The 19,314-nt window shown below is 36.0% G+C and overlaps 1 protein-coding gene across 4 annotated transcripts in view; it reads right to left on the reverse strand.

Moving 5' to 3' along the window:
- The window catches only part of NME7 (NME/NM23 family member 7), a 252,245-nt gene that overhangs the window by 170,802 nt on the left and 62,129 nt on the right, over positions 1-19,314 (reverse strand). For all 4 annotated transcript variants that reach the window (XM_055582184.1, XM_055582183.1, XM_055582186.1 and 1 more), the window contains 3 exons: positions 17,816-17,866; positions 16,097-16,304; positions 9,778-9,886 (listed from right to left, as the gene is read on the reverse strand). In XM_055582184.1, coding sequence (XP_055438159.1) covers positions 9,778-9,886; positions 16,097-16,304; positions 17,816-17,866 — 368 coding nt within the window. The remainder of the gene's footprint in view (positions 1-9,777; positions 9,887-16,096; positions 16,305-17,815; positions 17,867-19,314) is intronic.

Genomic DNA, 19,314 nt, shown 5'->3' on the forward strand with positions numbered 1-19,314 from the left:
CCAAACATTATATACTATGATCATACTTGCCAGATAGAGTTATTAGGATTTTCACTGAGCTCTCTGCCATTCTTTTATCTATATTCTTATTCCTTCTAATTCAGACATTTGAATATAGATAGATATTTCACTTGTACTATATATCACTAGGCTCTGAAGAGAGTCTAAGATTCCTCATGCACACATCACAGTTGGTAGGTGCTTTTGCTTTGGCTGCCTAGCAACAGATGTTTCTTTATTCCAGTCAGGTGTAAAGAGCAAGCCCTGACTTTCAACAATAAAAGACACAGTGACTTTTCACTGCTTTGTCATGGGTTAAAAAAAAAAAAAAACCCTATAATCATAAAGGCACACAATTAGGCCTGGAACAAATCTATTCAATCCTCCTGCTTTCACATAGTAACATGCAAATAATCAAAACCACTCATCCTCTAAATGTCTCCTAAGAGATATCAGCCAGGACCAAGTTATCCACTAAGGAAGACTTCTTGACTCTAAGAGTTTGACATTATTAGTGCCAAAAATGTACAATTAGAATGTATGCATTTTATATTATATAAGTTATACATCAATAAAGCTACTTAAAATTTAAAAAGGAGAACATTTTCACACCAATAAATTGGAAGATGGGAAAAGAAGATCTCAGTGGTTGCTTAAACCATTCTAAAGTCTGTCTTTGGAAAAATCTGGAGTGAACAAGCTCAAATTTTATTAATATGATTTATTAGAGTTAAGTACTAAAGATGCTGAAAATTAAGTAGAAATTTAAATTTTAAGATGCTAAATTTAATTTAAAATTTAAATTTTAAGATGCTAAAATTTAAGTAGAACCAATTTAAAAATATGGGCTTCCCTGGTGGCTCAATGGTGAAGAAGCCACCTGCCAAAAAGAAAACATGGGTTCAATCCCCGGTCCAGAAAGATCCCTGAAGAAGGAAATGGAAATCCACTCCAGTATTCTTGCCTGGAGAATTCCATGGACAGAAGAGCCTGGAGAGCTACAGTCCATGGGGTCGCAAAAGAGTTGAACGTGAGTTGGACACAACTTAGCTACTGAACAAATGAAATAAAAAATATATACTCTATATCAGAGGTCAGTAAACTTTTTCTGTAAAAGGTAAGACAGTTAATATTTTAGGCTTTTCAGGATTTACTAGTATCTGTCTGCTGCTGCTACTGCTGCCAGGTCACTTCAGTCGTGTCCGACTCTGTGCGACCCCATAGACAGAAGCCCATCAGGCTCCCCCATCCCTGGGATGCTCCAGGCAAGAACACTGGAGTGGGATGCCATTTCCTTCTCCAGTGCATGAAAGTGAAAAATGAAAGTGAAGTTGCTCAGTCGTGTCCGACTCTTAGTGACACCATGGACTGCAGCCTACCAGGCTCCTCCATCCATGGGATTTTCCAGGCAAGAGTACTGGAGTGGGTTGCCATTTCCTTCTCCAATGCATGAAAGTGAAAAGTGAAAGGGAAGTCGCTCAGTCGTGTCCGACTCCCAGCGACCCCATGGACTGCAGCCCACCAGGCTCCTCCGTCCATGGGATTTTCCAGGCAAGAGTGCTGGAGTGGGCTGCCATTGTCACAACTACTCAATCATACTAATGCAGCAATAAAAGCAGCCATAGACAATACATAAATGAAGGAGTATGGCTGTGTTCCAATAAACTTTATTTTTTAAAAAAACATTTATTTGGCTGCACCAGGTGTTAGTTGTGGCACGTGGGATCTTCCATCTTTGTTGTAGCTTCTGGGATATTCAGTTACGGATTGTGGGGTCTATTTCCCTCACCAGGGATCGAACCCAGGCTCCCTGCTTTGGGAGCACAGAGTCCTAACCATTGGACCACCAAGGGAGTCCCAAATAAAACTTTATTTATAAACCCAGGCAGCTGGTCCAACTTAGCCCAATGGCTGTAAGTCTGCTGATCCCCTCTCTAGGGCTTTCAAATTGGCAGATAAACAATAGAGAAAGAGGGAAATAAAGAAAAATTTATCCATCTAACAGAAGGTGGAAAGAGGTGGGGGGTTAAAGAGCAGAGAGAAAGAATGAAAAAAACATCTTAAGCACGGTAAAAAAAAGGAATCCAAATCAGTTATCACAATAAATGGCAATGAGTTAAATTCAACTATTTTAACACTGCTAGACTGGATTGAAAAAGCAAAAAAATTTTAAATAGGAATGAAATAAAATTCAATTATAATGATTATAAGATATATAAGGAAAAGGCTAAAAATTAGAAAAATATATGCCTTCTTTTAAGGTAAACAACAAAAAAACAATTATTGGAACTAAAGTAAGACACTACATTAGTAATAAAAAGATAATCACACACACAAAAAAGCCTCAAGATAAACAAAGCAGTCCAAATTGAAAGGAGAAATGACAAATTCATAATAATAGATAATTTTAACATGGAAGAATTTAACCAAGTGTTTTTCAGAAGCTGATTATTCAAGCAGATCAAAAAAGTGCAATTTGGGGCAACAAAGTTTGAATTAATAACTACTTACATATAAAGAGAGAACAATGCAGCAACATCCTTCTTTTCAAACACACATTGGAATTTTTTAAATGAGTCACTAGTTAAGTCACAGAGGACAACAACAAATTTCAAAGAAACAAACATTACAGAGACCACATTCTCTGACAACATTCAGATACTAAAGACTCCTAAGTAACACATTCCCTGGTGACTCAGTGGGTAAAGAATCTGCCTGCAATGTTGGAGACTGGGGTTCAATCCCTCAGTTGGGAAGATCCCCTGGAGAAAAGAATGGCAGCCCACTCCAGTATCCCTTGGACAGAGAAGCCTGGTGGGCTACAGCCCATGGGGTCATAAAGAGTCGGACACGACTGAGCAACTAACACTTTATTTCACTTTCTTCTCTTAAAATAAAAATTACAATAAGGAGTACAAAATATTTTTTAAAGTATGACAATGAAACAAATACTGTTCCTATAATTGAGTTTGTAATACAGTAGAGGTAAAAATGATCACTCAAAAATTAATATATATTATGTATTATAGCTATATATGTATCGACATGCATACACACATACACATATAATTACACAATATATAATAGCAAACCATGCTAAGTGCCATAAAGGGAAAGCAGAGTGCACCAAGAGAACATGTCATTTGGGGTTTCTCTGAGAAAAATGACATTTTGGGGGGTGGGAGAAGGAGGAAGGGATGCACCTCCCAGGGAAAGCAAAGTAGTAGAAAGGCCCTGAGGAGAAAAGGAACAAGGGAGTGGTCCTGGGACAGAGTAACCTGAAATACATGAAAATAAATTACACCTAGGAAAAGACTTCAACTTTAAAAACAGGATAAAACAAAATAAGAACTGAGCAATACTCCACTGTATAGATGTACCACATCTTTTTTATACCCTTCTCTGCTGATGGACATTTAGGTTGCTTCCACATCCTGGATATTGTACATAGTGCTGCAATGAACACTGGGGTGTATGTATCTTTTGGAATTATGGTTTCCTCTGGGTACATGCCCAGGAGTGGGACTGCTCAGTCAAATGGTAGTCCTATTTTTAGTGTTTTAAGGAACCTCTGTACTGTTCTCCATAGTGGCTGTACCAATTTACATTCCCACCAACACTGTAGGAGGGTTCCCTTTTCTTCTCACCCTCTCCAGCATTTACTGTTTGCAGATTTTTTTGATAATGGCCATTCTGATAGGTGTGAGGTAATACCTCATTGTAGTTTTACTTTGCATTTCTCTAATAACCAGTGATAGTGATGCTGAGCATCTTTTCATGTATTTGTCGGCCATCTGTATGTCTTCTCTGGAGAAATGTCTATGTAGGCCTTCCCACCCAATTTTTGTTTGGATTCTTTTTTTGATATTGAGCTGTTTGAGTATTTTGGAGATTAATCCCTTGTCAGTTGCTTCATTTGCAAATATCTCCTCCCATTCTGAGAGCTGTCTTTTAGTCTTATTTTATTTATGGTTTCCTCTGCTGTGCCAAAAGCTTTTAAATTTAATTAGGTCTTATTTATTTATTTTTGTTTTTATTTTCACTACTCTAGGAAGTGGGTCAAAAAAGATCTTGCTGCAATTTATGTCAAAGAATGTTTTCCATGTTTTCCTCTAAGAGTTTTACAGTATCCAACCTTACATAGAGGCAATAGAATATTACTCAGCCATAAAAAGAAACAAAATTGTGCCATCTGCAGAGACATGGATGGACCTAGGGACTGTCATACAGTCTGAAGTCAGAAAGAGAAAAACAAGCATCATATAATATCACCAATGTGGAATCTAGAAAAATGGTACAGATGAACTTAGTTACAAAGCATAAATAGAGACACAGATATACAGAATAAACATATGTATACCAAGGGTCAGGGGTGGGGTGGTGAGATTAATTGGGAGATCAGGATTGACATATATATACTATGCATAAAATAGACAACTAATGAGAACCCACTGTATAACACAGGGAACTCTATTCAGTGTTCTGTGGTGACCTAATGGGAAAGAAATATAAAAAAGAAGGGGTATATATATATGAATAACTGATTGTCTTTGCTCCATCAGAAACTAATACAACTTGTAAGACAACTCTGTGTGTGTAAAGGTCGCTCAGTTATGTCCGACTTTTTATGACCCCATGGACTATACAGTCCATGGAATTCTCTAGGCCATAATTCTGGAGTGGGTAGCCTTTTCTTTCTCCAGGGGATCTTCCCTACCCAGGGATCAAACTGGGGTCTCCTTCATTGCAGGCGGATTCTTTACCAACTGAGTTATCAGGGAAGCCTAAGGCAACTATACTAGAATAAAAATTGATTTTAAAATGAAAATAAAAAGTTAAAAAGAACAATGATTGTTGTAATCAAATTAAACATCTTTAGAAATATAAAAAGCATTATTCCCATTTAACTGAAAAATTTTAAGAAAGTATTCTAAATTTACAGTTTTTAAGAATTTGTTATTCATCTCTTAACAATTACCTTGACCAGAACAGCATTCATTTCTCCAAGTTCCATCTTAAACTATAAGTATTTTCCACCCAGTTAAGATTTTTAAAACTACGTTTAAGATATTCAGATTACCCTTCATACCTATCAGCAATGGCTTTCCACAATTAGTTGATCTCAATATTCATGGAGTACCACAAATATCACAAATAATTCCAGCTGTGGAATCAAACAGCCCTGGATTTCAAGTTATAACCTACCCCTTCTAATTCTTAGATTCCACATCAGTAAAATGGGGTTAATAATCAAACTTGATGATGGGGATTTAGGGTCTATGTGATAACCCATGTAGATGCAGGACAGTATAATGTGATAAAAAGAAGACAAATTTGGTTCAAATCCCAACCCTACCACCTAAGGGTTGTAGGACTTTGGGCAAGTTATTAACATCTCACTGCCTAGGTTTCTTCCTCTGCGGCATGCATTTCAAATAATAGCTAGCCTCACAGTTTTAAGAATTAAATAATTCATGTAGAGTACTTATCACTCCATAAACATGAACTACAATTAGTATTAATAATAAAAAACTATTGTTGTTCTATACTTAAGTTCTAACAGTCTCATTAACAAGATTTGAGGAGACTTTCTTCTCTGCCCTCACTCAAGACATTACAACTGACAATCCTAGGGGCTCTCATTTCCTTCTAAAGGGTATTAGATGTTGGAACATGTTAGCAGGCAAATTTCACTATTTCTAAAAGGTTTTCAGTAGCCTAATACACAACTACTTTGTTAGGACAAGCAAGCCTTCTTGAAGACTGGGATTCTTTAGTAGGAACTAACAGAACTCTTGAGATTCCTTATAAGTGAATACATTGATGACTTCATTGAAAGTCCCCATAACTTACAAATTCATTAGGTATTTTCAATACCTATAATTTTGTGCTTCAAAAATGCATGCTAAGCTCCATACAAAGTCAGAGTATTATATGTACAACAGTTCAATGAACCTATTGTATATTTCCTTAGACTGTTTACTCCTTCAGATAGGATAAAACAATCATAAAACTCTAAAACCGTGAGTTTTAGAGTTTAAAACTCTAACTCCTAGCAAAGCTGGGCCCACTCCAAGAATTTTTATTGAAACTGAGATTAACAATGTTATAGCCAATCCTTTTATTTATAATTAACATATAATACTACATTAGTTTCAGGTGTACACTGATTCCGCACTCTGAAATGATCACCGCATTAAGACGAGTTATCATCCGTCACCATGCAAAGCTGTTACAGTGTTACTGACTCGTCTATGTATGCATTACATCCTCCTGACCTACCTGTTTTATAAATGTGTACCTTTTAATCCCCTTCACCTATTTTGTCCACCTCCCCAAACCCCTCTCCCTCTGGCAACCACCAGCTTATTCTTGGACTCTGTGAGTCTGTATCTGCTTTGTTTGTTCATTTGTTGTTCATTTTTTATATTCCTCATATAAGTGAAATCATATGTAAATCCAATCTCTCTATACCAAAAACTGTCATGCCTCTTCCATAGTATTCCAGATGCTGAATTACTTGAAGGAAATCCAACACACAAAAAGCTGGGAACTTAACCAAATTCAATCAGCCAAAATTCAGGGGGGTGCCTGTTAGGTAGGAAGTTAGTTTTTAGAGCCAAAACACAACAGTGAGCTACACAATATACTTTTCTTTCAAAAGAATTTTCTACACAGTTTCACAGAATAATATCTATTCTGTTCTTAAACTATCCTAACTTATTTTACTGAGGAGGAACATACAATCAGAGAGGACAACGTTATGAAAAATGCAGCAAATTGTTTAATGCAGTAATCTGTTAAAAGAAAGGAAAATTTCCAACAAAACTTCAGGGTTCTAATATATCAAAAAGCCTAATGTCTTGACCATTTCAAGTGCAAAAGCAGCTCTCCCATATTTGGTTAACATCTCCTGCCCAATACCAACAGTAATGGACAATCGGAATAGGTAATTGCTGATAGCTGCCAAAACAACTAGATGGAAGCATTAATCCTACTTTATGGGCTTAAGTTTAGATTTTAAAAAAATAAAGTATTTTGTTCCTCAAAAAATAATGGGATTTTCTTTCTGGGGATGATGGATGTTGGATTTTGTTAGTATTTTAAACTACTGCTTTGTCTCTAAGGCGTCATTCACCTTTACTTAAAAAGTAAAAGATAATAACAGTAGTAGTGGTAGTAGGAATATAGTAGTAATCATAATAGTAATAATGGCACCCCACTCCAGTACTCTTGCCTGGAAAATCCCATGGACGGAGGAGCCTGGTGGGCTGCAGTCCATGGGGTCACGAAGAGTTGGACACGACTGAACGACTTCGCTTTCACTTTTCACTTTCATGCTTTGGAGAAGGAAATGGCAAACCACTCCAGTGTTCTTGCCTGGAGAATCCCAGGGATGGGGGAGCCTGGTGGGCTGCGGTCTATGGGGTCGCATAGAGTTGGACATGACTGAAGCGACTTAGCAGCAGCAGCAGCAGCATAATAGTAATAATGCCTAACACATATAGCACTTTAAGTTCTGGGCACTGTTTAGGACATTAATCTCTACATTTAATCACTTAATTAATCATTTAGTCATGTAACCATTACATTAAGTGCACTTGAACCTTACCACTACCTCGTGAAGAGGGGATACTATTATTCCCATTTTATAGATGAAAAAACAAGGTACAAAGAGGTTAAGTAATTTATCCAGTATTCCCATGGCTAGTAAGTAGCAGAGCCAGAATACAAATCTACACAGCCTGATTTCAGAGTGAAAATAATTTATTTTATCGATGGAATTAAACTAACTATATGTAAATAATACTAAGGACATCAAGACAAACACATTGCATAATTTATAAATTAGAAAACAAAACAAGAAAATTCACCTTGTTTTTCTTCCCTTTTAAATCCTAAGTCCCAAATAACAAAATATATTTCAATCTACTTAGGTAAAAAGACTACAATACCCCAAATTTCCACCATTTGTTCCACAAATTAAGCTCTTTTCTCTAGTTCTCTTGTAAGTTAGAAGTGAATCACTGCATCCATATAGATTAACTAGAATACTAAGAACCAAGGCCGCCTACATCCACATGACTTTATCATTTGTGCCAAGAAATTACTGCCTACAAAGATAAAACTGTAAATCAGTAAATAACTTCACTGTTTAGCTCAAGAACTTCCCAAAAGTCCGGTTATCTCAACAACAGACTATTCAAACTGTTTCTTTTTCACAATATTCCTTCAATAGGGCAAATAACTCAAACAGTTGTATACTTTTAAGACTTGGTTAAGATTCTTGCCTCAATGTTTCTACTAATTCTAAACTATTAATCACAAATTTTACCCCATTTCAATCATATCACTGCACTGACAGACCTATCTTAAATCTCTCAGGGTCACACCTGAAATTCTACACTATCTGCCCATGACCTCTCCATTGTAAAGTCCACTAAGTGTGATCTCCTTACTGTAGTAAGCAATAAACTCAGTTTTGCTTAATCAACAAGCCTTTTTGGCCTTCTTTGGGGCAGTGGACAGTCAACAAAAGATAATATTCTGTTATTCCATTTCAGCTGCTCTCTTAACAACTCCTTTTTTTAAAAAATCTCTTCTTAGAGACCACAGGTAAAATTAAATGCACCAAGAAATTGGATCACTATAGAAAAAGAAACATAAACCAGCCAGTGGAAGGGGGCCAAGTAAATCTAATAATAAACTCAACTTGAGACCTGAAACTATATTTCATATAGTCACAGCTTAAGCTGAATTGGGTTAATTATGCATTTCACAATGGTTTAAAATATCCCTAAAATTGAAATTTAAAAATAAACAATGCCTTCATATATCAAAGTTTAAATAAAATATTCTGCCATCTGATTAGATTCAACAAAAATTTTTTACTTGAACTCATGCCTCTACTTTCATATATCAAATATGAGTATATGAAATATAGTTTAAATCTTTAAAAAATAAAAATGACTTAAACCCATATAATACTTAGAACACAAAAATTTTTTAAATCCATTCATTCATCTATTATTTATTTAGTATAAATAAATAGTATTTACTTAGCATTTATTTAAACATCTATTATTTAGTATATTGCAGTTTTTTAGAGATGACCTTTTAAATTATACCCCATCTCATTTCCAAAAGGATTTGGGATGGCTGACAAAAATACATTGAACAACTAAAACAAACACATGAAGAAAAATAAAGAAAAAAATTGCAAACTCTTTCACACACATACACACAAACACACACATATGAAAGAACTGTTTCAGATACTCAGAACCAAAAGAAGTTTCTAGCTTGCTCAGGAAGGGCATACTGCAGATCTGATAGACATTGCTTTAAATTAGAAGTGCTGTTTAAGTGAATTAAGTTAATCACAGTATGCAGCTGGGAGAAGAGAAAGCAGATTAAAAGTCAGGGAATCAAGATCAGTAATAGGATGAGCATGAGCAGGAACCCAAGGAACATCTTTTAGAAATGCACAAAGAGAAAGACAAATATAAACTCAGATTTTGCCCTCATATTACATCACTTTTATTCATGTGCCTTCAAAAAAGTGAATGGAAATATTAAAACTATATTTTAATTTCAACACATAGCCTATATCAAGAAAACAAATATTAACAAATTCAGCTATTAGCAATGTTCTTGCCTGGAGAATCCCAGGGACGGCAGAGCCTGGTGGGCTGCCATCTATGGGGTCACACAGAGTCGGACACGACTGAAGTGACTTAGCAGTATTGGCTATATTGTATTTAACACAGTACTTACCTTCACTGACAGCATGGGGCTTAACAATGCAACAAGTAGTACAATTGGTAAATTTAGCAGTGTTTGCTGGCCCACACACTCCACTCGAAGGAAAAAATAACTCCATTTCCTAAAGACAGAGAGAAATGACTTTGGCACATGTAATTTTGTTATACATCTGTAAAACGACTCAGGAAATGTGCATCAGAGACTACTTTCTGGATACCTCAGAGAGGAGCTAAAGTAGAGGGCATAGGGGAAGTGACTGTCCCAGGGAGGCCCCATAGGGTCCTACCCAAATACAATCTCTTTTACTCCTAAGCTATTTATATGAGAAGGGAAGAACAAAGCAATTACTTTTTTTTTATTTTATTTTTAAACTTTACAATATTGTATTGGTTTTGCCAAATATCGAAATGAATCCGCCGCAGCTATACATGTGTTCCCCATCCTGAACCCTCCTCCCTCCTGCCTCCCCATACCATCCCTCTGAGTCGTCCCAGTGCACCAGCCCCAAGCATCCATATCGTGCATCAAACCTGGACTGGCAACTCGATTCATACATGATATTATACATGTTTCAAGGCCATTCTCCCAAATCATCCCACCCTCTCCCTCTCCCACAGAGTCCATAAGACTGTTCTATACATCAGTGTCTCTTTTGCTGTCTCGTATACAGGGTTATTGTTACCATCTTTCTAAATTCCATATATATGCGTTAGTATACTGTATTGGTGTTTTTCTTTCTGGCTTACTTTTAAAGTTTCACAATATAAATTCTTTCCTGAATTTCCTAAAAATTATTTTTACAAAGGCTAACTGATGAACTGAACCTTGTTTTAAGTCTTAAAAAATAACATATAAAGAAGTATTAAAGCAATGACAATATGTATTATTCTGTCCCAGGAATAAAACTGAGAATGTCTTAACATTTTGAATATTGGATGTAATCAATATAAGGTTCCCTATTTTATCCAAAGTATCAGTTTATGAGACACAGGTTCGATTCAAGGCTTTCATTAAAATGTCTAAAATGCAGTTAAAAATTAGGAAATCTTTACAGAAACAGATGAGTATTCAAGAATCAGAGCTACAGTTAGTTAAAATTAATTTACTATATATATGGTGCTAGTTTAAAGTCAAATCACATGAACCTCATTTTATAACCAGATACATGTTGTGCTATTTGCTTTGCACATAACTCATTAAAAGGACAACCCAGCAATTTGAACTGGCCATGAAGATGGCCACACTAACCAATTTTTCAGACATATGCTTCTCTGCCACTAAGCTTTTACTACTATTATCTCCACCGTTCCCTATAAAGCCGGCTGTCCTCAAAGAACCATGCTAATGTGTAAAGGATCACTTCAAAGATCACTTCCTCCAGGAGGCCTTTACTGATGCTGCCAATCATCAGTACCCTACACTTCTCCAAGGTTGTGGTTATTTTGGTAACTGCCCCCAAAAGAACTAACTTACACAGCCTTGTAGGTGCTTCAGCATCTAAAACAAAGAGCTCAAAGTAAATACTCACTTTCACTAAATTTAAAAATTGAAAGATAATAGGATGTGTTACTGTACCACACTGGTATGCAGTTTAAAACAACCAATTGGGGGACCTCCCTGGTGGTCCAGAGGTTAAGACTCTGCACTCCCAGTGCAGGGGTGCAGGTCTGATTGCTGATTGAGGAGCTAAGATCTAACATGCCTTATGGTGTGGCCAGAAAAACAAATAAAAAACCAATCTGAGGAACTGTTCAAATAGTGGCATATAGACATTACTTTGCCAAAAAAGGTTCATCTAGTCAAGGCTATGGTTTTTCCTGTGGTCACGTATGGATGTGAGAGTTGGACTGTAAAGAAGGCTGAGCGCCGAAGAATTGATGCTTTTGAACTGTGGTGTTGGAGAAGACTCTTGAGAGTCCCTTGGACTGCAAGGAGATCCAACCAGTCCATTCTGAAGGAGATCAGCCCTGAGATTCCTTTGGAAGGAATGATGCTAAAGCTGAAACTCCAATACTTTGGCCACCTCATGCGAAGAGTTGACTCATTGGAAAAGACTCTGATGCTGGGAGGGATTGGGGGCAAGAGGAGAAGGGGACGACAGAGGATGAGATGCCTGGATGGCATCGCTGACTCGATGGACGTGAGTCTCAGCGAACTCCAGGAGTTGGTGATGGACAGGGAGGCCTGGCGTGCTGCGATTCATGGGGTTGCAAAGAGTCGGACACGACTGAGAGACTGATCTGATCTGATCTGATCTGATACTTGAGTGATTCCAGCATTAATGACTCTTTAGAATTAAAATGTTCCATTTCTTAGACTAGTATCTTTCTATTGTATTAATGCCTTTGCTTATTACTCTTCTTGATGAGTATCACCAAGTACCGCTTGTAGACCTGTACCAGATGCTTTGATTACATATTCTCAGAGAACTTGTATGGTACAGATGAAAACTCAAATACCTACAGGGTCCTGGTAGGTAGTGAATGAATGAATGAAGTAAACCTAGTGTGACAAGAAGCTATGGTAGAGGACTGCAAACTGTAAGGACAGGGCCTTTCTACAGCTCCTCTTCTCTGCTTCCTTTGCAACAAAACTTCTCAGAAGAGATGTCGTCATTTTGTCTTATTCTCTTCCATTCCCTCTTAAACTTACAACTAATTAGGCTTTCATTCTGTGGAAGTTTACTCATGAAAATCCCCAGCCACCTCCACGTTGCCAAGTACCCTGGTTAATTCTCAGACCTCACCTTACCTGACCCAACAGCTTTTGACACAATTGATCCCTACATCCTGGAATGCTTTTATTACTTGGTTTTCTTCCCACCTCACTTGTCACTTCTTCTCAGTCTCCTTTAATGATTTTCTCCTATCTAGCAGATGCCTAAGTGCTCTTGAGGGGTCTAGTACTATCTATTGTCACTATTCTATTGTCCCTGTCTTGCTGAGGTCCTTGAGTCCCATGGCTTTCAATGCTCTCTGTATTCTGATGGTTCCTACATTTTAACCTCCGGCCCAACTTCTGCCCTAAACTACACATCCATATTGACATTTCAGATTTAAAACATCCAAAACAGAACTTCTAATTTCCACTGTCTCCCATTAATCTGTTCAATCCCACCTTTTTCCTTATCCTTCAATTGCACAAGGAAAAAATAAACAATAACAACAAGAAACTAGTAATTCCTGATTCTTCTCCACCTGTCCCATATATCAGGAAATCCTTCAAAATATATCCAGAATCCATCCACTACCTTCACTATCTGTCACTTTGGTCCATGCCACATGCCAACCAACTCTCCCTTTAACAATTTCACTAACCACCTGAATGACCTCCCATTCCAAATTTTCCCACAACACATGTCCCTCCACCCTAACTGGTCCATTATTAACAGTAGTAAAAATGAGACTTAGAAAAATCATGTCACTCCTCTGCACAGTACCCTCCAACATCTCCTGTCTCATTCACAATAAATTTCAAAGTCCCAGATGTCCTACAAGGCCTTATGTGACCTGGTCCCTTGCTACATCTGACCTAATCTTCAACCTATTTCCATGAAGCTATTTCTGCCCCAGCATCACTGGCCTCACCTCCTCACTGTTCCTTGAACACAGCAAATATCCTACCTCAGAATCTTTACATGTATTGTTCCCTTTCTTCCTGGAACACTTTCCCCAGGACATTTGAATGGCTTTCTCCCTCACTTCCTTCTGATCTCTGCTCAAACCAGAGACTGTAAGGACTTTCTGAATATACTAGATTTAACAGCATTCTAGAGACTTCCCTGGTGGTCCAGTGGTAAGAATCCACCTTCCAATGCAGGGGGATGTGGGTTTGATCCCTGGTTGGGGAACCAAGATCTCACATGCTAAGGGGCAACTAAGCCTGTGTGCTGCCACTACTGAGCCTCCTGCCACAACTAGAAAGCCTGGGCACTTTAACAAAATATTCCACGTGCCTCAACTAAGACCGGACACAGCCAAAACTAAAATAATTTTTTTTTTTAAATAGTATTCCACACCTCCACTCCACACATGATCCTTCTGCCTCTGGTCTTTTTCTGTGGCCTTCTCCTGGTTTATTTTCTTCAGAGCACTTATTAGTAGACATCAGAGTTACAGATCTGTTTATTTATTATCTGACATTAGAAGAGCTGTAAGCTCCATGAGAAGCAGGACTTTGCCTTGTTCACAATAGCTTCTCAATAAATATTTTGGAATGACTGAAATTCAGAAGCAGTTTATTTAACATATGAAGAATTTTTATTTATCTACCCTGAACAAATGAGAAAAAAAGACATTCAAAAGGCTTAAGGAACAAGCCCTTGCGAGTTAATACATGGCAAAGTCATGTTTCAAAATCCAGTCATACTAACTCCAAAGTCCTGAACTTTTTCTATAATATCACTTCTCTTTCAGATGTAAAAAGCAATGCTAGAATGTTCCAACTCTAGTTTAACCAATTATTTGACCAATTATTTTTGTCTCAACCTCTTTTTTGCTCAGTTGAAAAAAATGAAAACCCAAGTTTTTCAAGTACTCATTTATATATGAATAAATATGTATTTAAGGCAAAAATATAAAGATTGCCACTTAAATATATCTTGGTGAAAGTGAGATTCTATGCCTTTGCTTTCTCTTTCTCCTTGGGCTGACTGCCATATCTGTCTCACCTATTAATTCAGCTAATATTTGCAAGAACCCTGTTACTAGATCATGGTTATATGGCAAGTAATTTAGAGACTTCAAACAACAAATATACTGATAATGTCAAACAAAAAAATTCATATTCATTTGTGATTTCAGCTGCTTTAAACATTCTGCATAAAGCTTTTCTCTTTCTGAGGTTCTTTGCTATTACTCTAAGTCTTTTATATGTCTCTAAATGACCTAGCAGGGATGGATAAAGATATGTAACTTTCCCCAAAAATAAAACTCAGACTCAATTTGATCAGCTTTAAGTATACAGTTTTTTGTACTGTATTTTATACAAATTGTTAAGTATATACTTATATCATTTCATAAATTTCACCCTGATAAGACCCCATGTGAAATCTCCTAAAACATTTGACTAATCTACACCCATATCCTTAATCATCAGGATAAAATAAATTAATAAATGGTTGCCAGTTACAGGTGTCTCTGAAAATTTCACACAGTCATTTTAAATATCATTTTTGTAAAGGACTCAATTTAAGACATTTAAAAAAAATTACTGAAATCTACATATTCTAATGTCAAATATGAAATCTGTTCTCAGAAAATAAACCAAGATATTGATGAAATATGAAGTCACATGATCAGTGCACCCTTAGTACAAACATGAAAAGAATTAGAACCTAACAAAACATCCAAAGGTAAGGAAATGCTGAAGTAAAAATGCTTTATCCATGCAGGAGAATATTCCACAGCCATCAAAACTTAAGGGCTTCCTCAGTGGCTCAGCACTAAAAGAATCCACCTACAATGCGGGAGATGAGGGTTCAGTCCCTGGGTCGGGAAGATCCCCTGGAGAAGGAAATGGCAACCCATTCCAGTATTCTTGCCTGGAGAATCCCATGGACAGAGGAGCCTGGCGGGCTACTGACCATGGGTTTGCAAAGAGTCAGACATGACTGAGCAACTAACACTTTCACTTTCATATCATAAAACTTGCTAGTATTATTCCACTTTATATATGACCAGACTAAAAACCATCTTAAATTAGCTGAGAAACTTCTCAATACTAAGAATTAACTTGCATCTCATTAATTCAACATCAGTATAAACCCAGTGGAGTAATACCTTATTTATATAAATTTAAAATGAGAATTATTAATAGAAAAACTTTCATAAACACTAGCTATATGTAGAAAAAGGAAGGATGTTAAGCTTGAAAATACGGTGTCAAGTCTGAGTCAAAGAAAGAATATGTCTTTTTGAATATTCACTTTCCATAAAGTGGTATTCTTACAGGAATAATTCATTTACTGATAAGCCTCAGTGATTTAAGTCTTTGGAACAAAACAAGACAACAAGTATTTTAACTGGAGAAACATATTCAGACCATGACCAGATTGCCAGTTCTCAAAGGAGACATATCACTGAAACACTGTTTCAGTTTGGTCACTCAGTCTTGTCCCACTCTTTGCGACCCCATGGACTGCAGCACACCAAGCTTCCCTTATCCATCACCAACTCCCAGAGCTTTATCACAAGCAAAAGGTCAAAGGTTTCTTCTACTATTAGATCAGCTGCATAAATCTACCTTAAGTCAGCTGTGACAAAATGCTTTACTCTGATATCAAACATTTAGCAAAACCAAAACAAATTAAAATAGTTTAAAAACAGCTTACTCTGGCAGCACAAGCGAAAGAATCAGGGCCATGAGCTGCATTCTTTATGCCATCTGTTCCAAAGAGGGCTCTAATGCTTTCAGGAGCATCTGTACGTGCCAGTCCAGAGTTCGCAGGTCCGAGAAGTCTCTTCCATTCACATATAGCATCATCTCGTAAAATCTCCATGGCAATTATAGGTCCACTTGTAATAAACTGGATCAGCTCACTGTGAAACAGGTGAAAGATTGATTTGCTTCATTTTTGTATTAACCAAGGCATCTCTCTTAACAAAGAAATATTACCATTTGAGTATTTAATCACATAGCTATAAATATGAATATTATTGTCTCAGAACTATTGGACATAGTGAATTTTACATGGACAAGGTAAAGTTTTTATAAACTGAGTGTCCTGCAGTAGCCTGAGTCACTACAAATCACTATTGTCAAACCAATTACTGTTAGCAGAAGCATCAATGTTTCAGTGAACTAAGACTATTTCATTGATTTAAAATGCATATTGTTGATCTATTGCTTTTTGCATTGTTCTGAAAGGTACAGAAGAATCTTCTTATTTTCACATAATTTAACATGGTAGTCAAATAAAATCTCAATAGACAAAGTGATGAGTGATGTCTTGGAATATATTTGTAGTAAGAATCCAATAATTTCTGTGTAGATTTATTAGAATTCAAAGAATGACAATGAATTTTCAGTCACTAAGCACTGAGTTGGTCAAGTGACATACAAGACATTAAACTAGAAGCTGTAATAATACAAATATATACAAACACTATAATGAAGAATAATTTCCAAGAGAATTATGGATGCCTATTCTACACAAGGTATGGGAATATTTTGATAATGCTTTGTTTAAAATAACCTATAACATAATGATTTTCTTATGTAAAACTTGAATAAAACACTATTATGTACAGGACACCAACTAGAATGTTTACCGTAGCTTGGCTAATCCTTCATTATTAGAAAAGTAAGCACTTCTCCTTTGTCAACAGTAATGAGGTACACCATATTCACTTAACTTTAAATACAATCCAAATATTTAGAACATAGATTCACTTTCTAACATATTTGTCGCTATATTTCAAACAGCAAAATGTGTATCAAACAATTTATTTAACACAAGGGTTCTACGAACTATGTTTTACATACATTGAGAATACCATTAATAGTTTAAAACACAAATAGATACTCAACATAAATGTAATTATTACTCTATTTTTATTCTACTGAAATCTAAAAAGAAAGCTATGCTCCTCATAATTTAAACAGTTCATGCCATTTGCTTCTGATTAACGTTTAGTATATTTATTTAACAAAGAATTTTCACCTAGTAAAAGGAGAGGGGGAAAAACACACCAATTCTTAGAAAAAAAGCTCTCTGCAGTTGTAAGATGTTGCCAAGGACTTTTTTTAAGATATTTTTATTTTATTCATTTGCCCCACTGGGTCTTAGCAGTGACATGCAGGATCTTTAGCTGAGGCATGTGAACTCTAGCTGCGGCATATGGGATCTAGTTCCCTGGCCAGGGACTGAACTTGGGCCCCCTGCATTAGGAGTGCGGAGTCTTAGCCACTGCACCACCGGGAAGTCCCTGCTAAGGACTTTTTGACAAATTATTCTCAGGTAACAGATTTTTGAATTGTGAAATTATAACTCTTTAGTTTTCCACAATATCCTCCATTATACAACATGAGCCTTGAATTCAGTACCTACTTTAAAAAGGGCCTTGACTGATGGTCTATATGAAAATCTGTTGCTTCTTTCCTATAAAATAACCAAAATGACAAAAGTTAACAATTATGTAAGGAAATTAACTTATATTAATAAAATAATGAAATTCTCTATTTGATCCATATGAGAATTAAGGACTTTTCACCAAATATTCTGCTCAAATGCCCCCTCTTTTCAAATTTTTGCTAGTATGCATATCTATGTTAAGATGTAAAATTAAAATGAATAAAAGAGGCAATATTTACTGTTCATGTTCAAGTCTACTATCTTCCTTTTCACTAGCATCTTAATCATTCTAAAAACAACATTTAACATATGACCAATAAGAATTACTGTTTTTTAAAGTTCACGCAAGTTGAACATCAAAAAATATGTAATCTTTATCAATGAAAAGAAAAATATTAATTATTGCAAAGATATTTACAAATTCAAAAGTTTTTACTTTCTTCTATAGGCTTTAACTTGAGAGCTTAGGCTAGAATTTTAATTTAATAGTTAAAATTTTCTTTCTTATATAGATTGCTCCAAAAGAAAAGACTATGGACTTGTGTTTTTAAAGACTGCTTGACAAATTATGCACATCAATGTACTCTTACTGGTTATTACTGTATTAAAAACTAACGCTTGAACTTACATCCTCCAAAAAAGGGATAATATAGAGATATTCAGAAATCTAAATTTATCAGTGGCAATCAGGATTTACTTTTTAAATTTATAGTTCCACAACCATGGAGAAAATAAATAGGATAATGGAATTTTACACATATTGAAAAAGTTATTTAGACTTTTCAGCTAATCAAATCAAGTGTCTCAAACTCATACAGTTTTCTCAAAGGCTTGAAACAGTTCATATTATGTGACAAACATGTCAACATCAATTTTTTAAAATAGCAAAGTATCCTCTAACAAAGGATTAAACTTTCAGGCTTGATAATTTAGTATGCAATGCATGAAGATTTTATATGTTAGTTGATCAAGCACATCCAATTCTGCAAACCCATGGACTGTAGCCCACCAGGCTTCTCTATCCATGGAATTCTCCAGTCAAGAATACTGGAGTAGGTAGTCATTGCCTTCTCCACAGGATCTTCCCAACCAAGGGATCAAACCCAGGTCTCCTGTATTGCAGGCCGATTTTTTTCAAGCCACCAGGGGCTTGACGTGATGCTTTAAGATCTTATGGGCTCATTAAAAAATAAATTCATATAATGAATTTATATAATAATTAATATATCAGGATATACTTTTATTCAAACCAAATGTACTAAAATGTTCTCTTTGGCCATGAAGAGATTATGAAAGTATACTACGCAAGTATAGAAAACAAAATTTGCCCCAAGACATAGAAAGGGAAGAAAACTTATTCTTCTAGAGACTATTATATGCCAATGTTAAATTTTATTATTCCCCACAACAATATATTGAAATAGGTATGATCATCTTCATTTTACATTTAAAAATAATGTAGTTCGGCATGATTA

The sequence above is a fragment of the Bubalus kerabau genome, chromosome 5, assembly GCF_029407905.1.
Source record: "Bubalus kerabau isolate K-KA32 ecotype Philippines breed swamp buffalo chromosome 5, PCC_UOA_SB_1v2, whole genome shotgun sequence".
NCBI lineage: Eukaryota > Metazoa > Chordata > Mammalia > Artiodactyla > Bovidae > Bubalus > Bubalus kerabau.